The sequence below is a fragment of the Hyperoodon ampullatus genome, assembly GCF_949752795.1.
Source record: "Hyperoodon ampullatus genome assembly, chromosome: 11".
In the NCBI taxonomy this organism is placed as follows: Eukaryota; Metazoa; Chordata; class Mammalia; order Artiodactyla; family Ziphiidae; genus Hyperoodon; species Hyperoodon ampullatus.
Genome location: NC_136924.1, coordinates 86,045,143 through 86,071,374, shown reverse-complemented (window position 1 = coordinate 86,071,374; position 26,232 = coordinate 86,045,143). Strand labels below are relative to the sequence as shown.

The window sequence follows — 26,232 nt, the reverse complement described above, 5'->3', positions numbered from 1 at the left end:
TCAGCAATAAAATTACAAGTGATTTCTGTTGCAAAATAGAAAAGTTTGAAGATTAAGGTGAGAAAATCCTTGTTCAAATTTTTGTATTTTGTCCCAGACAGGATATTGAATTTTACTGGAGTGTAGAAATTCAAAGAATTCATTATAAATATGAAATAAAAAGAAAGAAAATAAGAAATAAGGGGACAGGAACAAGAAGCAATAGATTTCCTTGTTCTCTGGGAGATTTACACTGCCTAAAATATCTTGCTCAAACTCCTATCAAATTAAGTTTATGGCAAATTTCACTTCTGCATTCTCATGCAACTTTAGGACAACTTGTTGACATGCAGAATAAGTGTTTAACTTCGATAGTGATCGAGTTTCAACCTCGTTTGCTTTCCTTTCAAGAATGTGAAATTGATGCCAGCTCCTCCATGTGGGCTTATGTCTTCCTGGGGAACCTTCTTCGTGGCATTGGAGAAACTCCCATTCAGCCTCTAGGCATCGCCTACCTTGATGATTTTGCTAATGAGGACAATGCGGCTTTCTATATTGGTAATGTCCACCTCATTCATCTTCTTGGGATACAGGGTACCTGGTTTTCTCAACTTCATTCTCAACTAAATAGGGTGTGGAAGGTTTTATACTTCATATCCAACTCCTTTATTCAGTTCGCATTTTTCTGAAGTCCACACTGAGGATTTGGTTAGCAAAGAAACTTCAGTTAGAAGGACCTATTGCATTAGGGAAAGAATATCAGATTAAAAGAAAATATCTGTGAGCTCAACTGCTGTGATATATGACTTGTGCAAGTATCTTCATAGATACAGAAGAAGGACAAGAGCAAGGCCTGAGCCAACCATACGTCTGGACAGGCCCCAGCAGATAAACCAGCAGCTAAAATCACAAAACCCCAAATATAGCAAACTCCAAAGGTAAACGAATGGAAGCAGTATTTATTGAGTGCCTCTTATGTCTCGGAAGCTAAATTTGTTCTGTTTCATACATTAGTCTTGATTTGGGGGGTTCTGACCTTTTGAGAGTCTCACCCTCAGAGACAGAAGGACAAGATTTAAATTCATTGAGGGGCTGTAGGTAGGTCCATGGTATGGTTCTGCCCTGGCTACTCACACAGAACTCCAGAGGTCTCTGATGATATCCAAGCATGCTGTAGTTAAAAACAGGGCACCAGTTCTAATGGAAAACTGTAGCATAGATTAGGACCTAGAATTGGAACAGAAGCTCCATGGCACATGCTAGGCAATTACTCTGGGGACCAGAGGAAAGACTGAAGCCAAGCGACACACACAGGCATCAGGGTGTCCCTGTCCTGTCCAGGAGCTCAGAGCCCGCTCACTCTGCTTTGCCCTCTCTTCTATTCTGAAAAGGACCTGGTAATTGCTATTTACTCCTCCAGTTAATTTAAATCACTCTCCCAGGAATATGTGTGTAAGCTCAGTGATGAAATGAAAGGCAGATGGGAGATATTTTGCAAGGAAGAGCAATCTTCTGGTCCCTAGAAATGGTGTCATTTGGGAGATCTGCTCCACCTGCCTGTTAAAGCTGCCCAGGTGGGTCATGAGCATTCCAGAGGACACCTCTCCCCTCTCCCAAGTCTACCTCGTTGCTGGCTGCATAGTTACTGCACTTGCAGATGGTCCCCCAGAAGCTCTGAATGCAAGCACATTTCATTAACATGGAAGAAATCCATTTTAATGTCAAAACAAGTTTTATGCTTAACTGACCATGAAAGGTTTTTGAAAGACTGTCAAAATAGTATAATTCTGATTTTTATCACTAGGGGGAATCTAATCCTAGGGAGTAAAATTTGCTCCATTTGGGGAAATTAACTTCTTCAGAGTCTCAGTGTTTTCTTACTAAGAGATAATTAGTGCCTTAAAAATGTTCATTCTTCTTCCAACACTGAGGAGGACTTATTTCCTATTCAATGAGGTTGAAAAATTGACAAATCAAGCACACTTAAGGGAAGAGTTGAGGAAACATTTTCAGTGACTAACTGAATCTTATGCACATTTCTTGTTTAAAACTTAATTTACAAGAGCAAAGAAATTGCTTTTTTTTTTTGGTGCAGGGTGTGTGCAGACGGTTGCAATTATAGGACCGATCTTTGGCTTCCTGTTAGGCTCATTATGTGCCAAACTGTATGTTGACATTGGCTTTGTAAATCTAGGTAAGGGAGTTTATTTCTATTTATTCATTTACTTTATTTAGTTACTGTAATTTTTTAATAGGAATAGTATAGAAAATATCAAATTGCCTTTTTATAAAATGACAGGATGGTAGTCTTTCATAAAGTGCAAATAATCCATGGAAAACTTATTACTGATACAATCATCACACATGATTTATGTGTATGGAATATGAAAAATAGGTGGTGATTAGAACCGGATGACCCCTGGTTTGTTATTCGGATGTATCAGTTTCCACTTCTGGTTTCCCAGTTCAAAGGCATTCCAGCTTAGTTAAGACTAACAACTGTGGCTACTTGTTGGCTCTTGTTGGTTTCAGGTGAATCAACATTTACTGCAGTCACATCAATTGATAACATATTTCTGGACTTGTCAGGAAGGCCAAAGATTGAAAGTCTTCTGGCAACTAAAATTTCCTTATTTAATGTACGAGTCTTTTTTTAGTAGAAGGCATATTATAGTGAGACTAACTTTCCTTCTGGGCGAATGCTTGTGGAGGGAATAAATGGAGGCCTCATCTTTCCATAGTTATTCATTTGTTTCTTTCCTTATATAAGATGTAGTCCCTTGACATAGATAAAATTCATCTGTTTTTTTAAAAGACACCCTAGAAAGCAGTTACAAAACAAGAAAACAAGTTTCACTTTTATAAATTCTGGAATTGCATTGTCATTAGTGTGTATTATAAATGATTATTGTGTGTTAACAAAGAATGCAAAACTCTTGGGCTAGTTGTTCTTTTTTAATCAAATAAACTGGAATATGCATTCCAAAATTTTTATTTATTCATTTATTCATTATTCCTACCAAATTTATTTCACATCTACTCTATCTCAAGTGATGTTCTACCACAGCGAACAAGATATTGGCCTGGCCAAAAAGTTCACTCGGCTTTTTCTGTAAGATGTTATGGAAAAACCAGAGTGAACCTAATAGTTGCGTTCCTTTACTTCATGAAGTTTAAAATCTGGTCGTGGAGACTGATATAGATAAGAAAGTGTTGGTGTGATGAGTGGTACAGAGAAAAATTGTGAAAGGGAAGCAATGTGCATGCAGTGGTAAACTAGTTAAAACACTGTAGTGACTATAATGTAGTACCAATTGAGCCTAGTTGTCAAAGGATTCTCATAGAATGTTGTAGAGGTAGAGTATAATAATATGTTTCATGGGTTCTTATATAGAAAAAAAAACTTGATTTGGTTAAAAAACTTTGTCAATGCTTACCTTTTAGTCAAATAAGAAATAATATCAAAAACAAAATTTTATGATGATTAGATATTGAAGTTTTAATTACATATACAAATCTTGCTTTGGACCTAGAATAGTTCTGAAGTATTCTCAATCATCATTTAATAAATAACATTCTGAGTGGCTCAGACTAGATTTGGGCCAGAGGGCATAGGGCGTAACGTTTTTTTCCAGTAAAGTCTTAGACAAACATTCAATATGTAAATCAGATGAAAGTGGTACTCGTGGGGTAGCTGGCAGAAGGTTTTAAGCCCTCATAATTCTTTCTCACATGTTGCTTTTTTCCTGTCATGGGTCCAGACAGAAGCCCAGAGCAGAGTGAGATCCCTTCCAGTGTGTAGACTCTATGCTTTTAATCAAAGAAACAAAAGGAGAAATAATCATGCTCTGAAAACACCCTCTTTCCTTCAAAAAGCAAGATAACAATAATGTTCAGATTAGAAAAGGTTATCATGTATGAATTAGTAGGTATTTTTATGATGTGATAGAGGTAACATTTGGATTTTTCTTTTAAAAAAAGAGGACTCTTCAACACACTAGCTTTGCTGTATATGCTCTTTGGCCACCCTCTCTCTTTTTCAGATCATATAACCATCACCCCAAAAGATCCACAGTGGGTGGGTGCCTGGTGGCTTGGTTATCTAATAGCAGGAAGCATAAGTCTTCTGGCAGCTGTGCCTTTCTGGTATTTACCAAAGAGTCTACCAAGACCCCGGAGCAGACAGGATTCCAATTCCTCCTCTGAGAAATCTAAGTTTATTATGGATGATCACACGGACTACCAAACACCTCTTGGAGAAAAAGCAAAAATCATGGAAATGGCAAGAGGTGAGCCAGATTCTCCTTGATTTTGAAACAGTTTCCATTTTCCTGTTGAAACTTTATAGGCGATCTATAAATAATACCCCTCTCTCCACTTCATGTGTTCAGAAAAAACTGAGAAACTGTACAGGAAGCAGATTATTAAAAAATCAGCTTTATTACTGGAAAACTGACTGAAGAACTTGACCCAGAGTCTTAGTAACCTTCTTTGCTGCTGTCCCCACCTTTACACCTCCTCAGTGTAGACGTTGCAACTGCCCCTCCCTGGGAGGGCTGTTTCACATTCACCTGGGTGGACTGAAAAGAGTGAATCTTCAGGGCTTGTGGCCTTTTAACAGATGGCATCCACCCACTTGAAAATGTGCTCCAGTGCATGTGTCCCACTAGTAATCAAAGGAGTGTAGCATAGGGCCAAAGGTCAGACATGTTCTAGTGAATTCCCTCCACGTGGAAATGGGTGGCCATGAGAAAGATTGGTCCCCCTCAACTGGCCCAGCAATATTGACATTTATAGAAAATCATCACATTTCTGTTTGGCTGCGTAAAAGAAGAAGGGAGAATGCCAAAGCTCATTTCTAACAATAATTAACTGGAGATAACTTTCATATTCCCTTCTCTGCACCCATGACCCAAGTTTGAAGGAGACCAGAAAACTCAAGTTCTTAATGTCCTGTCCATGACTCCCAGCTCAATGGTGAGGGAGTATTCTTATCCCTTGTGTCTTTTACCCACATCAGAGGAATCTGTTCCTGTCTGACACTCTAATTTATAATCTATATTTTATGCCTGTAGAAGTGAGTGCTTATGTCTGGATCTGAGCCTGGCCGGAACTCAGCCTTGACTTGTGCCAATGGCTTAATATCTAGAGTGCGTGTGTGTACCACGTTATAAATGCTCCTCAGAACCATGACAATGAGACTCAGCCTCTAAGCTCTGATGCCATGGCTGTATTTCTGCCAAGTGTGACACTGTCTTTAATTACTCCATGCTATTTTTGTCTCATAGATTTTCTGCCATCACTGAAGAGTCTTTTTGGAAATCCAGTGTACTTCTTATATTTGTGTGCAAGCACCGTTCAGTTCAATTCCTTATTTGGCATGGTGACTTATAAACCGAAGTACATTGAGCAACAGTATGGGCAGTCATCCTCTAAGGCCAACTTTGTTATCGGTATGCTTCTCTGTCCTTCCTGCTTTCCAATAGGCAATATCAGCTGTGTCTTGTTAATCCTTAGTAATTTTAGAGAAATTGTTCTAATATTTAGACTGAAGGTAATTTATGGCATTTCAAAAAGTAAGCGAAAAAAATCTAGCAGAGTAAAATATTTAGATAGTCTGTGGTACGACTTTGTAGCAAAAATTGTTCAGAACTCTGTGTAAATGACCACGAGAATACCACATAGACCAAATATGCATTTTATTAGGAGATTGTTAGTAATGGATATTTGTCTTTCAAGTGTAGCTGAAACCTCATAACAGTGGCCATTTTACCTGAACAGTTTCTAGGATTACAAAAGGTAAGTATTCAGACAGGTTAAAAGGTGTGCATTGCAAAACAAAGTTTGTGTTTGCTCAGAGTTGAAACACTTCTCTGATTCCTGGCATTTGGGTTATTTAAAAGGACTGTGTTTCTAGCCCAGCAGGACAGCCAATAAGAGACATATTCAAGGGCAAAAAAAAAAAAAAAAAAAAAAGATGAATGAAGAAGAACCAGAATCTCCAAATATATAACCACCATCCTATAAGCAATTGGATACTTTAAAACCTGGATTAGCTCCTTTAGTCCACAAAGGTGTTATTTAATGCTACTGTTTCAAAGTATAAAACATATTCTATTCCTTTGGACATGTTCCTTTATGATAGGAGACTCCAATGGCTTAAAATAATTTCTTCTTCATAAAATATTTTAAAAATTGCTCTATTCATCTATCTCTGAAAGAGACCAGGGTGCGTGTGTGTGTGAGGAAACAGCTGAGCATATTTTGGGATGTATAAATTTCTTATACTAATCCTGGATAATGGGCACTTAGCAGACGTAATTCTAATTGACTCTTTGAACTGCTGTCCTTCCCCTAAATTCTAAATGTGAAGGCTATAATCACTGTTGAATTTTACTTTCAACATTAATTGGTTCAAATTAATTTAATTTTATTATTTAATGGTTGACCTGAAGAAATATTGATATTTTAGGGTTTTTTTTTAACCCCACACCTCATCCATGCCAATCAAAGCTTTATACTGACTTTAAGAAGACTAGAAGAAGAATGAAATTTTGACATTCTTTTTATTTTAACATTTCTTTTGTGTTTAGAGACATAACTTATAAGCAACAGTTAGGTCTACAGACCTTAAATGTATAGCTCAGCTGTATAAATGTTTACATGTGTATATCTGTGTGGTGATCATTATCCAGAACACGTAGCACAATTCAGTTCCCCAGAAGGCTCCCTCAAAACTTCTTCTACCCAATGTTCTTCTCCAAGTTAATAACTATTCTGAACTCCATCATTATCGATCAGTCTTGCCTGTTTTTGAACTTTATATAAATGAAATAAGTTATGTAATCTTTTGTAACTTTTTTCAATGAAAGTGAAATCTACAAGATTCATTCATGTTATTGCGTGTAGTGGTGGTTTGTTCTTCTCATTGCTGTGTAATATCCCATTACATAAATATACCACAGTTTATTTGTTTTCTTGTTGATGGACATTTGGGTTGTTTACTGCTTTGGGCTATCATAAGTAACACTGCGTGAACATTCCACACATATTTTGGTAGGCAGATTCACTTATTTGTCTTGGCTATATCCCGGAGTAGAATTGCTGGATCATAGGGAATATGTTTCGATCTGGCAGATATTGCCAAAACATTTCATCAAAGAGTTGTGCAAATGTTTACTCCCATTAGAAGTGTAAGAATGCTCCAGTTGCTCCATATCCTTCTAATGTTTGGTATTGTCAGTCTTCTTCACTGTAACCATTCTTATGGGGTGTGATGGTATCTTATTGTGGCTTAATTTGCATTTATCTGCTGACTAACTGTGTTGAGCATTTCTTCTCAGGCTTCTTGGTCATTTCATTATCTTTTGTTAATTCTATTTGAGTCGTTTGCCCATTTTAATTGGATTGTCAATCTTTTTCTTATTGGTTTGTAGGCGTACTGTATTTTTTCTTGATACAAGTTCTTTATTGAATATATGTTTTGCAAATATTTTCTCACAGACTTCAATTTGCCTTTTCACTCTTCTTAATTGTAATCAAGTCCAATTTTAATCTTTTCCTCTTTCATTAGTGCTATTTTGAGCCTGTTTTAAGAAATCTTTGTCAAATCCCAAGGTTATGAAAATGTTTTCTTAATATTGTTCCTAGTAGATTGTTTTAACTTTCACATTTAGGTTATAATCCATTTCAAAGTAGTTTTTTCAAAGTATTTTCACATAATACAAAGTATTTTTGTGTTATGTGAGGGAGGTCAAGATTCATTTACCAAAAATGAAGAGACCATCTTCTCCCCATGAATTGTAGTGAAGAACATACCTTTAAGTATATGTTTATTTCTCATTATTCAACATGTGCATAACACTTAGAGATTTGGGGGCCTTTGATTTTGCTCCCACTAGAATGATAAGTTCTTTAAAATTTTCCAGTTGAAAAGTTCATTTCATAAAGGAGAATTAAGTGCCCTTTGGGGGGAAAGTTACTTAGAAAAGAAATGCAATTACATGTAATCTCATTCCTTTATTAAGTAGATAATAAATGAAATATGTTTTGCCTGTAAAATTATCTTTAAGAGTAATTAGCACAGATGAAAGAATGTGAGATTCTGAGAGATTCAATGGCCTGCCCAATATCATGCATATGTATCATACATGCATACATACATGATGTAGCCAGGAATAAAATTATTTCCCCTGAGTTTCTGAGTTGTATTTCCTCACTGGGCATAATTATTTTTGGAAAACTGTCAGGAAGAATCTGATTAATAATTATCTTTTGAATTGTGGCTGATTGATTTCTTTTAATCCATGACCCTACTCTGTATACTGAAATGGACTCTGAGATCCAAACAAACTCATCATCAGAATTTTTTGAGCCATCTAGCAAAGGTTGCCTGGAACTCTAATTCCTCATAGTTTCTGGCATATCTATAGATAATTCAAGTACTTTTGTGAGAGCTAAGTAAAAAATGTTTAGTAATTCCATGTCATTATAACTAGGATACTTTCCTGGGTGCATTATAATTTTACATTATTAAGTATGGGATACGGCAGAGTAAGGGAAGTGGGTAAATTATTCAACATCCCTAACACTTGTTTTGATTTTCCATACAATGGTGAAAAGAAATGCATCACTTGGTTAAAATAAAGATGAAAAAAGACATATAAAATGGATTGTAAATGCACATAGCTCTCATTCAACAAATATATTTTCTCCCTTTCTTCGCTTTTTCTTTCCTACCCCTCTCTCTTTTCTCCTTCAGCTTTTTTCTTTGGATTATGGGAGAATGACCCTTTCTGTAATAAAATATGGGAAAGGCACAAAAAAGACACATTTCCCTTCTACTCTCAGAGAAAGCATTTGATATGACATGGAGGAAAGAATAAACAGAAATTTCCCTAAAGTGTTCAAGGGCCGACTGATCCAATGAAAATTTATTTTACTGTACATGTTTTTATATGTTGGTCACATTCTTTTTAAAGTTTAGAAATAGCATTTGCTTGTGTTAATTTTGCAAATAAAATGAAAGAAAAATAAACAACAAAAAATTTTCAAAGTCAGGGACTAGAAAGTATGTGATAAAATTTTTTTTTTAAAGGGTATGGGCTTTAAAAAAATTTCCATTCCAATTTCTACTGAAAGAAATTTGATTAGACAGCTGAATCTTTCATTTAGAATTTTCCTATCACTATGAAGTTACATGGACATGATCTTTCCTTTTCCTTCTTAATACACAGATTGCAATTATTTATTTTTGCTTAATTTCTTGAAATTTTTTGATTAAATAAGATAGTAAGTAGTAGACAAGATACATCAACACTGACTATCATTGACAATGATTATCATTCTCAATTTCTGGAGATGTTACACAGACAAATAAGGAAAAATTAAGAGAATTGTTTGAGAAAAGATGATCATAAGAGAAAGCATTATTATTTTTGTGGCTAAGCTAGCATAGTAAATTTAGAATTGTATTATGATGTGTTCTAGAATTAAGTAAAGTTACATTAAAAATCTGTGAGGTGATAGAAAACTATCTTAATTTGTGAGGGGAAACAAAACCTCTTATTATGCCCAAGAAGGATGGCTAATTTTACTTCTTTGTCTGCACCTAACTGGAATATGTAAATTTTTCTTGCATTTTTTTCTCTTTGTAAAATAAAAATCTTAATATTTATTTCTTCTAACATTAGAGTAATATTGTCAGGGTCCATGATATAACCAGGACTTTTACTTCTCTGGGAAAAAAGCTTTAAAAACATCCTAAAGTACTATTATTACTATAACTCATTACTGTTTCATCCTAATGGCTAAGGTTTTCATGCACCTGTATGGGAATCAAAGTTTCCAGTTTATATCGTAATTCTGCTGAGCATCTCCAAACAGTTTACACATTCCTCATAACTCTTGTATGGGATAGTAACAAAGAATAGGGTCTTTAACTTGAACAAGTGTGCTGAAATAATAATAATAATAGTAATAGTAATTAATAATACTAAAATATATAATAAACTATCTTGTAGCTTTCCTGATATATGGATAAACATAAATATTAAATTCAAGAGAAATCATAGAAAATAAACTGAAACAAACTGTAGGTGCTAGGATAAATTACAGCTAACGTTTCCAGTTGGAATATTTAGATGGTAAACATTTTATTGGGTTGGCCAAAAAGTTTGTTTGGTTACTGAATACGTTGTTCAATAAAGTTCTTGGTGAAAATGAAGAATGTCTTATTTTTACTTTAAACCAAATGAACTTTTTGACGAACACAGTAAAAGCAACACATTTTATGGTGTGAGTGGAAAAACTGTGCAATGAAGAAATCAATGTGAAATTTGTACTTCATTAAATGACTCAAAAATACCTAAGATGAAAGAAAAGAAGCTTTGGGGGGCAAGAAGCACATCTCATATGCTGTTCAGTAACTTTGCCATCACACTGGCCCTTCATGGACAGCTTATAGATCCTAAGGAACTTAAAAGGGAGAATCACGTTGACAGTATATTTGAAATGTGCTACTAATCTTTTTTGAAATCATGTTATAATTTAGTCATCTTGACACAGGAGAGTAACTATTAACTAATTATGAAATATTTCTATATTTCTATAACTTAAATTAACCAAGTAGTTAATAATCAGTCAGAAACTATTGTATAATTTTTTATAATCCCTTAGAAAGTTTGTGTGAGTGTACTCATATTTCTTTTAGAGATTCACAAAATTTTCTTTTTCCTCAGGGCTCATCAATATACCTGCAGTGGCCTTTGGAATATTCTCTGGGGGGATAGTCATGAAAAAATTCAGAATCAGTGTGTGTGGAGCCGCAAAGCTCTACTTGGGATCATCTGTCCTTGGGTACCTCCTATTCCTTTCCCTTTTTGCATTGGGCTGTGAAAATTCTGATGTAGCAGGACTAACAGTCTCCTACCAAGGGTATGTTCACTCATTAAGTAATCTGAGGAGATTGCCTTGTTTAATCAAATTATTGATAGAGTTTCAAAATAAGATAATTTAATTTTTAAGCATTGTAACTAAGAAAAAGAAGTCGATGTTTTATTATGGGATAGTGGATATTATGGAATTGTGGACAATGTTTATGACATGTAATCTGTTATTGGCACCAAAATCTGTCATTTCCTTTGAATTTGAATGTGTTAGAGAAATATAAAGAATGCTAAATCCACATCTTACTTTAGGGCAGCAACCTGATAGTGGAAAATACAGACCTTGAATTTTGCCTCTGCCCGTTCTTAGTGAAGTGACATTGTATGAGTTATTTAATGTAGCCTCAATTTTTGCATTTTAAAAATAGAAATAATAACAGCCTTTTAAGGTTTTGTAAGGTGAGATGATATACATGAAAGTGATTAGTGCTTACCGGGAACAAAATAGATGTGCCACTCATGGAAACAATTGTATATTTTTTCTTTGAACACCTAGATAACTGGAATGGTCTCTGTGCCATGCTTTATAGTCTCTGTTACTCAAATCAAGGGAAATTTCAGGAGAAAATGGCTATCCCTCAACCCAGTGACCCACATTCAAGCTCTCTATAGCTCTCTGCGGCTGATCACAAGAATATTTATTGATGCTTTCAGACTTATGCCATCCTGCCTGGGGTGGGTGATTAGTTTCCAGAGTTTAAAGGCTGGGTCTTAAAACTACTTCACCCTTCCCCTTCAAGAGTCCTTGCTATCACTCTACCCTGAACCTGAGTTACCAGAGGCAGTTCTCTTCATCCTTCCACCTATCTATACATTATTTGTTTAAAAAAAAATTATTGAGCTGCTACTAGTTGCCAGGCCAGCCTCCCTGACTGTATCTGACTGACTGCCTAAAATTCCACCTGTAGTTCAAAGGCCAACACTCCTGACATTATGTTCTGTTTCCTGATGGTTCAGTTGCTTCTTGCTCACTGCTTGCTCTCCAGCTTCCTTCCCCATTTATCTATCTGTCTTGTGTTCATGTTCCATCATCTTCCTTATCCTGGTTTCCCCTGTTGTTAAGTGAACATCAATTACACTTTTGCCATCTAAAATGTTCAGGAAAATTAATGAATCAAAGTTCATATATCGTTGCTTCTAAGAGTTATCACAGCAACAGTTAGACTTAATGGAGTGTAGTGTTGCCTTGGTAACAGTGATCAATGTAGATTAAGAATGTTAGTTGTAGCTGCAAGATTCTGGAGCGAGTAGAAGCCCTGTGCCATCTTTTACTATCCCTAAGATCCTCATGGTGGATGGACAGTGGTAAAGTACTTTATATTTTGCAATTTAGAAAACACCTTAGTTTTATTATCTCACTTCTACCTTCAGATGCCTTTATGAAGTAAGTTTTTTTACCCACGTTTAAAGGGAACTGAGATTAGAAAGGTCAAGTAACTTCCTCAAAGTATAATGTTCTTTCTATGACATTATGCTATCTTTAAGCCAAAGAAAATATGTAAGTAGACAACAACAGAAAAATTTTGAGATTTACATTAAAAGTATACTCAGATGATAATAAAAGAATATTTTTAAACAAAACAAAATAATTATTCATTGAGTACTAGCCCCTGAAAGCAGTTCATCTCAAAAGACTATAACTATATTGCAATAATGTTATCATTGTTTAAAACTCCTCTTTTGAAATTGCTTTCCATGTCTTTTTTAGAATATTCTCAACAGTGGCAAAGATTTAACCTTTAAGAGCAGCTTTGTTATTGGAAGGAGGCAAAGAAAAGGCAACATCACTGGGGAAATCTCTCCCCTCCCAACATGGCTATTTTGAAAGAAAAATCTCATTTGAGGATAAACATTCTGGCATATTTGATAAAACTCATAATTAAAAATTTAAATAACAACTCTACTGTCAACACATCCTACATAAAACATATATGCAATTAATTTCTGCTTCAAGATTGCCCTAAGTGATAAATTTAATGCACCTTCAGTAATATAAAAGAATTGGTTTTATAAAATAAACATGCTCTTCAGGGGTTTTCCAGAGTTTCTTTGTTCCACAAGGCTGTTTTAATTCTGGACATTAAACAGGAACACTATAGATAAGCTTTAGATATGATAGTGGAAGAAATTTTTCTTCTGCAATGATGAGAATAAGTCTGATGCAAGACAAAAATGTAGAATCCAGAGGCCTGGAAGGGTTCTAATTCTGGGTTTGTCACTAACAAATGTGAATTTGAGCAAATTATCTGCCTACTTTGGACTTGACTTTCCTGATTTGCCCAATGAGAAGTTGGCCTAGATCACACCCACAGTTCTTTTAGCTCTAACCTTCTAAAATCTCAGCCCTACAGTGTCCATAGTGGCCTGATTCTAGGCCTTCAAAGACACATTTATACTTTCAGATACTACAGCACAGTCTCTGTTAAAACTTAATGCCTTAGAGAAGAGAATAAGATGACATATTCCTGGATGACTTCTTAGGAGGCCCAGTTAAATACCCTTTCATTCTGCTAGAAGACATCTCAAAGGTCTTTTGCTTTTACATTTGAGATGACAAAATCCATAGTAGTTCTATAAGATGGAATATTATATAAGTTTGTTATTATATTGATATATAATAAGAGTAATGTCATAAATTGCTCTTAAGGTTTACTTTACTTTTCTATCGTTAGTTGTTTTCATACATCACTGCATAGAAAAATATTAGAAGATTCTAGAGTCAGTAGATGTTAGTAAAAGTCATCAGCCAAGAACTGGATATCATGTGAAGTTGTAAACCTAGAAAGATAACTTTCAAGAGAAAGCTATTTAATAGTGGATTCACATTTAATGATCAGAAGCTGGCATTTCTGATGACAATAGTGTTCCCCCAAAGCAAACGTTGTTGGCAGTGCAATTTATATCACCCAAGAACATTGATTTTTGAAAGTATTAGGGTGCTGCCTACTAAGAGGTAATATTTTATACCATTACATTTCTTTTCAGAACCAAACCTGTCTCTTATCATGAACGAGCTCTCTTTTCAGATTGCAACTCAAGATGCAAATGTTCAGAGACAAAATGGGAACCCATGTGTGGTGCAAATGGAATTACATATGCATCGGCTTGTCTTGCTGGTTGTCAAATCTCCACCGGGAGTGGAAAGACTACTGTAAGACATCTTCTCTAAAGTGTGTGACCACAGGCCTGCGACCATGATTAACTATACAATCCTATGGGGGCTCAGGGACCAACCTAGGAGCAGACCACACCGGTCGAATCCCTGGCTTTGACTCTGTCCTTGTTCTTTTGTGTGGAGACAGGAAATATAAGCATTGCTAGTAGAACTAGAGTTGTTGGAAGAATTAGCGTCAGAATTAGAATAATGAAATAGGCTGGAGGAACTTTGTAATTATATAATCTAGTTCTCTCGTTTTGTTTATAAGGAAGGCTAGCTTCAAATGAGAAAGTCTCAGTCACAAGATCATATAATAACGTCTGCATTGGGATCCATCTCTCCTGACCCCTGGTCCTTGCAGGTTTTAGAGGACAGGGCAAATAGAGGCCAGTATTAGGAAGTCTAGCCCAAAAGGTCTAGACCCAGGGGTCAGGGATCCAATTGTGAGGAGGTTGATGGTTCTGGGACAGCTCTGCCCGAGATATCAAGCCAATGTGCGTAATGATTAAAACAGTAGGTGGCTGGAATGAAGGGTTCCTGTAGGGTGTAAGAGGAAGATGAGGTTGGAACTATAGGTAGGAAACCAGCTGTGAATAGTATTATGTACTTCAATCATTAATAGGTTCATCCCTCTAATCACACCTTTACATCCCTGTCCAAAACGGAGACTCTTCCTTACACTCGTTGTGTATATGGCACAGTGGTTGGATGGCTTTATACTTGTGGCTGATGAAACCTGCCTGTATTTGACAGCCCTAGAGGGCTGAAAATTAAACCACACATATATTACGTATTTTTTTAGATAAGAATGCTTAGGCAAACACTTCTGTAGACAAATTCATCCTTGTTGATTTTCTGTTTATTGTTGTTTTTGACATGTTATTCGGAGCAGAAAGGATTGGTCTCTATCAACAGTGATATAAGACCTCCCACCCATCTGAAATCTGAGTTTTCACCTTCCCTTCCTTTTCTTCCTTCTTTCCTTTCCTCCCCCTAAGCCTGATCTTTGGCCACTACTCTTTGGCCCAAACTGCTTGAAGGTTTTTCTTTCCTTTTTCTCTTTTACTTTGGATTTACTTTTTTTTTTAATTGGAGTACAGTTATTTACAGTGTTGTGTTCATTACTGCTGTATAGCAAGGTGGTTCAGTTATACATATATATACATTCTTTTTTTAAAAAAAATATTCTTTTCCTTTATTATCATAGGATATTGAATATAGCTCCCAGTGCTATACAGTAGGACCTTGTTGTTTATTCATTCTATATTATAATAGCTTATATATGCTAACCTCAACCTCTCACTCCATCCCTCCCCTAAACCCTTCCCCCTTGGCACCCACCAGTCTGTTCTCTATGTCTGTGATTCTGTTTCTGTTTCATAGATAGGTTCATTTGTGTCATATTTTGGTTCCACATATAAGTGATATCATATGGCATTTCTCTTTCTCTTTCTGACTTACTTCACTTAATATGATAATCTCTAGTTGCACTGGAAGATTTTTCTTAACCAGAGTTTCCATTTATTGAAAACACTGCATGCCAGAGACCTGAAGTGTGTGTGATGGTCATGTAACTCCCTAGAAGAATTGCTCAGCAGAGAAATAGGAAGGCCATGAGGCCTGGGTAGACTCACCATGTTTGAGGGTTGGCCAAGGCCCCATAGGCACCCATGTGTGTAGCTGAAGTAGAGGGAGAGGAGGAAGATCATTGGGCGATGAGATCAGAGTGGGATTCAGGAGCTGCATCATGGATAGTGTGGAAGCCACCATAAGGATTTGGGATTTTATCCAAGTACAATGAGAAGTCATTGGAAGGTTGAGAATAGTGATGCAATCTGACTGCTATTTTTAAAGGCTCACTTGGGTTATTGTGGAAAAGAGAGTAGAAACACGTTGAGCATGAAGAGACCATTGCGATAATCAAAGCAAGCAAAAATTGTGGCTTAGACTTAGAAGTGGTAGAGAAGAACATAAGGTACTGTTGGATTTGGTGGGATTTGCTTGGAGATGGTTCTATAGGTTCAATAGTTTGTAGACCACTGCTCTTTGGATAATGAAATGTTGTCTCTCTAGATTTTGCTTTGCTTGATATATTCTAACACAGAAATATAAAAATTTCCCCATTGTTTATGTAATAAATGTATACTATAAATTCTTTTAAAATAAATACTTGTCTTTAATTTTATATACAAGTTACCTCAATAATTTGATTTTTCCCTATTGTATTACAGATATTTGATAACTGCACCTGTGTGGGAATTGCCACCTCAAAATCAGGAAATTCCTCAGGCATGGTGGGCAGCTGTCAAAAAGATAATGGATGTCCCAAAATGTTTCTGTATTTCCTTGTAATTTCAGTCATCACATCCTATACTTTGTCTCTAGGTGGGATACCTGGATACATATTGCTTCTGAGGTGAACACTGATTCTCCCTGCCCCAATTTTAATATGACATACTGTGATCACCTACAGCAGTGATTTCAAACTCTGCTTTGTGGAATCATTATGATTCCTTACAGCTCTCTTAGGAAACTTGTTCTACTTGTATGCTTTTCCCACTTTAGGTTTTTATATAGATAATGTGGTTGAATAGAAGTTTTTCTATCATAATTTATGCTTGAACATTTTTTGTTGGCTCTCCTATCCTAGATCTTTATAAAATATATAAGTAAATTCAAATTTTAAAATATTAGCTTTGTAACAAGTATTTTCAGTGATAAAATTTTCCTCCTCATTGAATTAGTGTTGCAAGTATTACTGTTAAACAACTGACTGAAATCATCTAAAGATATTACAAATTTCGATAAAATTATTAAACATGAAAAGTCAAATTTTATTGTAAATCAATCTTTTATGAGATGGATTAGGTGATTTTGAAATTAATTCATATATCAAAAGATGGATATTAAGTTTTTCTACAATGAAACTAATCAAAATATTGTATATAGCTTTAATTTCCCACAACATATTATAGAAATTGATTAGGAAAGATCTACAGAAGATAGGATCTAACATCCACAAATCTGTTTTTGTAAAAGGGTTTAAGGAGAACATGAGATATTGATGCTTTCAAATGGAAACATGGGTTTGATGGGAAAGCACTGCCCCAGAATTCTCAGACCAGGATCGTTCTTCATGGGTACCTATTTCTCCAACATTTGCTTACCTTGTGCCAAGTAGTCACCTGGGCCAAGTGAATAATCAGGCCAATAGAGGAAGAATTTTCCTCTCCACCAGTCCCTCAAATAAACCACACTTTATTTTGATGTCAGAAGGAAATGTCATTTGCTTCAAGGAGAAGAGTTGTAATTTTTGACTCTTTTAAAGCAGAGACTAAATATTATACATATGAAGAACTTACTACCATGGTTAACACTCAGTAGTTATTATATATCCTCATGATTATTACATTTAAAATCTATGGGCCAATCCATCAGTTAAAGTTATACAGTCATATTAAGGATGGTCTTGTTATTTCAGGTACTTTTGTACTTGACTGGTAAATTCAGATCCCCACTATTTAGCAAAAACACTTAGCATGTCACAATGATTCTGATTCAACTTGAGTCAATAGGGTCCTGTGCTTTTAGACCAAAACCCACAAAAACTAGTTATAGGTTATTAATCCTTTACTGTGCCTCAAATTCTTATAATTTCTTAGAATTTTTTCCCCTGTGAGTCCTTGTTATTCTACTGATTAAATTTGATTTTACTTTACCTAACACCATTTGAATATGTCATGTAAGAGTGATTTACCTTTTAGAAATATTAACTATAAATTCTTTGATACACTGCATATAATGGAACAAGGCTTTTACATAATTTGCTTTCCCTATGTTAGAATATTAGTGGGTTCTCCATAAATGCTACTTGAATTCTAACATCATTTCATGTTGATGAAATGTGTTCAGTAGATTATGTTCAGTAGATTATCACTGACATTACTATTTGTTTTAATGTACTATTATATTTTTTGTCATAATGCTTTTGTTGATTTTAGGTGCATTAAGCCACAACTTAAGTCTTTTGCCCTGGGTATCTACACCTTAGCAGTAAGAGTTCTTGGTAAGTATAATCTATGCTTTAATTATGGTAGCCATTACAAGTGTATTTTGAATAATTTTCTAAATATTTTTACAGAATTATGACACATACTAAATGATGTCAGTAGTAGATCCCTCTTCTTTTAATCTTCTTCCCTCCTTCATATCTTTCTTCCCTCCCTCTTTTCCTTGACTACTCTCTTCCTTTTTTTCAGAAATATTGAGAACAAATGCTGTACACATGATAAAGTGATCTTATAAGAGTATTGACATTTTTTAACAATCTTGTCTCTTCTAGCATGGGTCTAGTGTCAAAAAATCCATTGCTGTTATAAAAGAGCCCTCTGAGAGGAAAGCAAAAATTGAATCAGTAAGAAAAGCTGAAGTCTAAATATAATTTTTTAAGTTATTAGATGGAAGGAATTCTTTTGAGCTACTCTCAATACTAGGATATATCATTGGTAGAAAGGTAAGATCATTCAAACAATAAAAGCAGTGTGGATTTGAATTCACAATTTGTTAAATGTAATAAGAATGGTTTCTTCTGACTACCAGATTTTCCGATATTCATTAGTTAAAACCCATAAAAAACAGAGTGATTAAGTTAGATGAGGTTTTTGTCCTTAAAGAGTTTATATTCTAAAGAAGATAGTAAAAACCATTGTACATGTTCCTCTGTAACTTGACAGAGAGGAACTACCTGGAAGAAAAACAAATTCAGAGCTTTAAATTAATGTGGTTTAAATAAATCTTGATATAAAAATGGATATATGTGAAGATAGAATATAATCCTGATAAAATTGGGAAAACAACAAAAATGGAGGTTTATGCCATCATGACTGGCTCTAATTCTACAATATAAAAACACAGATTATCTAGAAAAAAGGCTATTGAGCCTGAAGTACATCCCTGGCTGTAATTAGTCTATCTACCTCCCTTTGAGAACACAGATATAACCTCCAGTGTGAAAAAGATCTCAAGTAAAAGAAATAATTCATAAAGTTGATTCCATAAAAATGAAAATATACTTAATACTGTATGATACCATTTATATGTGGAATCTAAAAAATACAGCAAACTAGTGAATATAACCCCAAAAAAGTAGACTCACAGATATAGAGAACAAACTAGTGGTTACCACTGGTGGTGGGGCAATATAGGGGTGAGGGAGTGGTAGATACAAACTACCGGGTATTAGATAGGCTCAAGGATATATTATACAACATGGGGAATATAGCCAATATTTTATAAATGGAAAGTAACCTTCAAAATTGTATAAAAAATAAATATATATATATATACTTGAAAATGACAAAAATATCATAAAGCAAACGACAAGCTACATACAATTTTTTTCAATTTATATAACAGACAGGTGGCTAATATCCCTATTATAAGGAGAATGCTTAAGTACTGAGAATAAAAAGATCAACACCCTAAGAGAAAATGGGGTAAAAGATATAAACAACCATTTCATGGAAAAATAAATGTAAATACCTCAATATAAAAAAGATGGTCAAGGCCCCTCATAATAAGAAGAGTACAAATTAAAACTACACTGATACTGATTCTTACTTATCAGATAGGCAAATTACCAAATGTTGTTTGTCATGTATTACAATACAAATAGAAAATCGATATACTTATACACTGCTGTTGTGAAAATTATACTATTTCTGGAGAGGGATATTTGGCAATAACTAACAAAATTACATATAGACTTACTTATCTTTTGACCTAGCAATCCCACTTCTAGGAATTGATGTAAAAAATGTGCTAGCAAAACTATGAAGTAAGTCTAATCTTATGGATGTTCAATCACTGTGACATTAGTTATAATAGTAAAAGACTACAAGCAGTCTAAATGTACATCAGTAGGAGACTGGTTAAATAAACTATAGTAATCCCACATAATAGAATACTATGCAGCTGTAGGGACAAATGGGGAAAATCTCTCTTTAATGTTACCAAGTATATTAGTCAGTACTGGCTGTCATAACAAAACACCCTGGACTGAGGGGCTTAAACAACAGGAAGTTATTTTCTCATAGTTCTGAAAGCTGTAAAGTCCAAGATCAATGTGCCAATAGGGTTGATGTCTGGTGAGACCTCTCTTCCTTATTTGCAGATGGCCGTTTTCCCACTGTTCATTCCCTGGATCTTTTCTCAGTGCACAGAGAGAGAGAGACCTTTGGTGTCTCTTCCTCTTCTTATAAGGACACCATTCCTATCAGATTGGGGCCCCACACTTATGACCTCATTTAACCTTAATTATCTTCTTAATTACTTTTTCCACATGCAATCACATTGGGGGTTAGGGTTACAACATATGAATTTTGGAGGGACACAATTCATATCAAGTGATCTCCAGTATATGCTTTTAAGTGAAAGAAAGCAAAATGTAGAACAACGTATATAGTATGATGCATTTGGTGTAAGTATAGAAAGGTGGAAATATTATACACACACACACAGAGGTATTTGCTCTTGTTAACAAAAAGAAACAATGGAAGCATAAACTAAAAACTAATACTATTTTTTAAAAAACTTTACCTGTTAGGGAAGAAAGGAAAAAGGGGAGAGAAAACAGGGTGGAAATGAGACTTTGTAAATGTAACTGTTGTACAATTTTTAATTTGAAAGCATGCAAAAATTTTATATAATTTAAAATAATTAACAGAATCAAAGAAATTCTTAAAACAAACCAAAACTAACTCTATATTATATGGGTGACATAACCATACAGAAAAAAGTTTAAACTACATGGAAAATAGAATTATTACCAAATCCCCATTGCTTCAGTACATTTTATGGTCTTGTCATTAATACTAACTTTGGCATTGTTATGTTAAAACTATTGTGTATTTTAAGATTAAAGTAAATAAGTTATTATGTTAATATCATTAGGAATCAATATTTTCAGCATAATAGAAAAGCGATAAAAGCATAAAATAAAAAATTTAAGTAAAACTCATTCTTAATTTAAACTTAAAATGTTAATATGAACTCATATAGCTTTATTTTAAAATAATGTGTATCTTATAACTGTCTCCTGAAAAATCTAGAACCTATTTAACCCAGGAGAAATGAGCACCCATAGCAATGATCTGTGCTATCTAAATATCATTCCTCAGTAAAGAAACCACAGCACCTTGGAGAACTGACCAAGGTCTAGGGTAGAAAATGCATAAGATGATTGTGGGACAACTTTTGTGCAAGAAAGTGAGAAAGCTATCAAAGGGATATGTCAAAAGGACACAGGACCAATTTGAGGAGCTTGGCCTAAGGTGAGATAATTTGAAAATAATATATGTAATATAAACAATATTATTATATTAATTAATATATAACATAAATAATCATTATAATATCTGCTATGTCTTGAAATACATTGAATATATAAAAAGACGGAAATCTGTAATGATACCTAAATAATTTTGGAGAATACTAGGGCACAAATTCATTATTTTTAAAACTGATAAATGGAAAGAATTGAGCATTTATCCTGCCTTCCTTCTATGAACTATATTTTGAAGTAATCAAATAAATAGTCATGAAGGAAAATTCTCTTTTATAGAAAAATCCTAAATAATTTTACACAAGGAATAATATAATTTTTAACAATCTGTTTTGCAACCTCATCAACATTTGCTGAGAGCTATAGGTGAAAATGGATGAAAAACTTCATAATGGAGGGCATAGCCTGAGTCTCAGATCCATTTTAACATTACAAAGGGTGGCAAGTAGACAGCATGTGACTTCTGCCAGAACACACAGAACCACCTGTGCCTTGCTCCTGCCAGAGTCCATGCAGGAGCTAACTACCAGGTTATTGGAGAAATGAAGGATAGGAGAACAAAGTAAATGACATCATGAAGAAGCAATCAGTCAAATCCAGACTGTGGCATATTCTACACGACAAATGTCTTTCTTCAAAAATCATTAGTATGAAAAAAAAAGTTGGAGAAGAAGCTGATATAAAGAGCCATCAACTAAAATTTTTTAAATAGATCTTTATTGGAGTAGAATTGCTTCACAATACTGTGTTAGTTTCTGTTGCACAACAAAGTGAATCAGCCGTATGCATACACATGTGCCCATGTCACCTCACTTTTGAGCCTCCCTCCCACCCTCCCTATCCCACCCCTCTAGGTCATCGCAAAGCACAGAGCTGATCTCCCTATGCTAAGCTGCTGCTTCCCACCAGCCAACTATTTTACATTCGGTAGTGTACATATGTCACTGCTACTCTCACTTCGCCCCAGCTTCGTCCTCCCACCCCATGTCAAGTCCATTTTCTATGTCTACCTCTTTATTCCTGCCTACGTGGTTTGAATCCTAATTAGAATGATCCAACTCTAAACAATGCTTTGAAGACATTCAGAGAAGTTTGAATGTGGATTTTTGATAGGATTAAAGAAATTATAAAATGTGTCATGTGTTAAATGTCAGAGATGTGTTCTGAAATACATATAAGGAGAATGACGTGATATCTGAGGTATCTCTTAAAATATTAAAAAAATCGTTTCTGGATGACATTGGGTTGTGGGACTGGAGAGAGATAACAGAGGAGTGGCAAAATATTGATATCAATAATTATTAAAGTTAGTGATGGTACACGAGGTTTTATTACATCATCCTCTCTAATTCTGTGAATGTTTGAATTTGCCATTACGAAAATTTTAAAACACACAGAAGATGGCAAGCATTTGAATCTTGAGGAACATCTTCACATTATTAAGAGCAATGTAAAGTTAGTTATCACCTAAATGTTTTTCAGTGGCAAATAATCTATTTAGATGGACAACATATATAAAGAGAATTTTTATTTAAGATACCAAATAATCTAAACTGACTGTTAGATATCTTTATCTATATGATCTTCTTGCTTACAGGATTTTATGCAAAATAGGGTCAGTTAGTTCTTTTTTGAATATGGAATTCTTCTCATCCTGGTACAGAAAGGGAGAGACCCTTGCAAATATTTTCCTTTGTAAACGTACATCTTCCTTACAAAAAGGAAACTTATGCTGTGTCTTCAGAGCTTCTCCTATGACTTCTGTTTCTCAAAATTATCAGCTCAAAATAATCTTCATACCAGAGGCATATTTTGGGGTGACATATTCTGGTTTTCTACAGATGCCCTGTCATCTCCAAAGCAGTGAATTTTGGACTGACTGTGGTTTCCGAGAATCATTAATCATAGGCTAACCAAAAAGATATGCGTATATTTTTAGTAGCAATTATTTGTTTTTCTCACAGCAGGAATCCCAGCTCCCGTATATTTTGGAGTTTTGATTGATACTTCATGCCTCAAATGGGGATTTAAAAGATGTGGAAGTAGAGGATCCTGCAGATTATATGATTCAAATGCTTTTAGGTACCGTATCAAACTCATTCCCACATCTCACGGCTACCATATCCCAGGTTTGCACAATGCAATTGGCACTAATAATCCTCATGTAGTTTCACTGCTTGTAAGGAAAAGGAGAGTCTAATCAGGAAGTTTGTTCTGGGGCTTCCCTGGTGGCGCAGTGGTTAAGAATCCGCCTGCCAATGCAGGGGACACGGGTTCGAGCCCTGGCCCGGGCAGATCCCACATGCCACGGAGCAACTAAGCCCGTGCGCCACAACTACTGAAGCCTGCGTGCGCCATGCTCTGCAATAAGAGAAGCCACTGCAATGAGAAGCCCGCGCACTGCAACGAAGACCCAACGCAGCCAAAAATAAAAATAAATATTTTTTTTAAGTTTGTTCTGTTTTATAGAATAATTCTATTATTATTTGGCTAGATTTTTCGTTTTTCCCCCATTCTTAATCTTGACTCCCATTTTAAATGAGTAATCACTTAAAAAAATATGACATAAGATTTCAGAATAGAGTAGAATTTTCAAAGTTTGTGCACACAAGTGAGTTAATTCCCTGAAACTGAGAAGCATTTAAATCTAGGTCACATTTGGGGTTTAATTCTATTCTTTTTCAAAGGGAGCCAAACTGTCCCATTTACGTCAGATATAATCCCTCTGGGCAAGAGTTGGATTTGGCTGTAAATCTGTCCGGCTTTTATTGCCAAACTGATGTTCAATTATTCCAGCACTTGAAATGCATAAAAGTAAAAGGTTTCCTCTGTGTGTGTGTGTATGGGGTTGAGGGCATGGTTTTTTTCACTATGGTATCATTCAGTTCAATTCATCAAACATTTAGTTTCCTTATTGCTTAAAGCAATACTTCAATGGCTTAAAAGCAAGAAGGATTTTTTTTTTTCAATTTACAAGCTGAGTATTCTCTAGAGAAATAAACTTGGTGTTGAACTGTGTAAGTTGGAAGCTGGATGTGAATTTAGCCGACCATCTCAAATAAATTTGCTTGACTTAATAGGCTTTGATGTTATGTGAGAAATTTATTTTGGTCTTTGAAAGGGACCTGATCTATGAGGAGAATTGGCACTTTATTCACATTTACTAAGGCTGTATTTTAGTGCAAAGACAATGTAATTCAATCAGAGACTATAAGTGTACATACAAGGTAACCAGCATGAATCATTTAACCTGTCCTTTCAAAACTTTGTGTCTTATAATCTAATGTAGAACTAAAGGCTACTCATGGAAGAAATGGATTGAAACCTCTGGTTTGTTCTTAAGTCAGTCTACTCTACTGAGAGCTCTGATTTCCCCTTAATGTTGCTTCTTGCAGTTTTTCCATAGAAGTGAATTTGGGCAAGCTTCGAGGGGAGGGTAACCACGTAATTTATCATGCAAACCTGGGTACTTTTGAGAGTGAAAGGGGGCACTATTAAAAACTACACTGGGACAACACTAGCATAATCTGGGACTGTTCTGGGCAAACAGGGATATAGTTACCTGGTCTAAGGAAATAATTTACAGAGAGGATGGGACAGATTATATAATTATCAGTTACTGAAAATGATGGTACTACTAAAATTGCTTTATATTAGCTTACTGCCTTCAATAGTCTGTCAAATGTTCATAGAAAGGTCTTTTATAGCCACTGAATCTGCATTCTTAAAACCATCCTCATGATAGGTTTACTGATATTGATATTTTGGGATGATATTATTACATTTTATTTAAAGTTGGATAGTTGCAAAAATTAAGATGGACATTCTCTCTTCTTCTAGACACATGTATCTGGGACTAACCATGATCCTTGGCACAATGTCCATTTTCCTAAGTATTGCAGTACTTTTCACTTTAAAGAAAAATTACGTTTCAAAACACAGAAGCTTCAGAACCAAGAGAGAAAGAACAATGGTGTCTACAAGAATCAGGAAGGAAAACTGTACGACGAGTGATCATTTGCTACAACCCAGCTATTGGCCAGGCAAAGAAACGCAGCTTTAGACAAACGATGACTTGAAGCCATGTTTTCCAATTTCTGGAAATTCTGCAAACATGTTTTAATCAAAAGGGTTTTAAATGTGTAAATTCTTTCTCCTTTCAAAAAGATGTCTACTTTGTTTTTGATCCTAAGTATTAGATAATGTACGTGATAACAAATATAATTAATCAAGTTACAGAAGGTGTAGATAGTAAAGTTAATCTTAAATATTTTAATTTATAAACAAATTCCTTATATTATTTACTCATTCTGCTTAGCTTTGCCTGTGCCCATTGATATATTAGCTGTACTCCTAGTAGAACAATTGCCACTATAGTTTAATGGCTATGTGTAAAGTAATTTCTAAACTGAGATACTTGCCTAGGATAAGAGAATCTTAAAAACTTAAAAAAAAATTAAACGACATCTTGGTCTCCTTCAAATATCACCTAATGATGATGTTAGGATGGAGTCAGAACATGTAGAGGAAGATTTCATTTTAAGCTCCTTCTTTCTTTTGAAATACAATAATTGATATAGAAATGTATATTTGTAAATGATCTTGGAGGATTCGAATTTTGAATTACTAACTCTTCTACCATTACTAACTCTTCTGCATGTATTTTATGTGTGAGATTTTAAGTGACCATAGTTGTAAAGTAATAAAATTAATATTCATATGCTTTCCTGTCTTTCTATGAATTCAGTGGAGTAAAAAATATTGTTAAATACTGCCCATATTTTAATGTATATAAGCAGCTCCAGACT

At 34.9% G+C, this 26,232-nt stretch overlaps 1 protein-coding gene across 2 annotated transcripts in view; it reads left to right on the top strand.

Moving 5' to 3' along the window:
- SLCO1C1 (solute carrier organic anion transporter family member 1C1) overlaps positions 1 to 25,487 on the top strand; it is a gene marked incomplete at both ends in the record, with an annotated part of 45,741 nt that extends 20,254 nt beyond the window's left edge. The window contains 10 exons of one of the 2 annotated variants that reach the window (XM_079715202.1): positions 391 to 537; positions 2,075 to 2,173; positions 4,023 to 4,268; positions 5,268 to 5,432; positions 10,719 to 10,914; positions 13,911 to 14,076; positions 16,314 to 16,498; positions 18,084 to 18,148; positions 23,389 to 23,506; positions 25,265 to 25,487. In XM_079715202.1, the coding sequence (XP_079571328.1) occupies positions 391 to 537; positions 2,075 to 2,173; positions 4,023 to 4,268; positions 5,268 to 5,432; positions 10,719 to 10,914; positions 13,911 to 14,076; positions 16,314 to 16,498; positions 18,084 to 18,148; positions 23,389 to 23,506; positions 25,265 to 25,487 (1,610 nt within the window). The remainder of the gene's footprint in view (positions 1 to 390; positions 538 to 2,074; positions 2,174 to 4,022; positions 4,269 to 5,267; positions 5,433 to 10,718; positions 10,915 to 13,910; positions 14,077 to 16,313; positions 16,499 to 18,083; positions 18,149 to 23,388; positions 23,507 to 25,264) is intronic. The other variant, XM_079715203.1, reaches the window with a different exon arrangement.
- Positions 25,488 to 26,232: the final 745 nt, after the last annotated feature.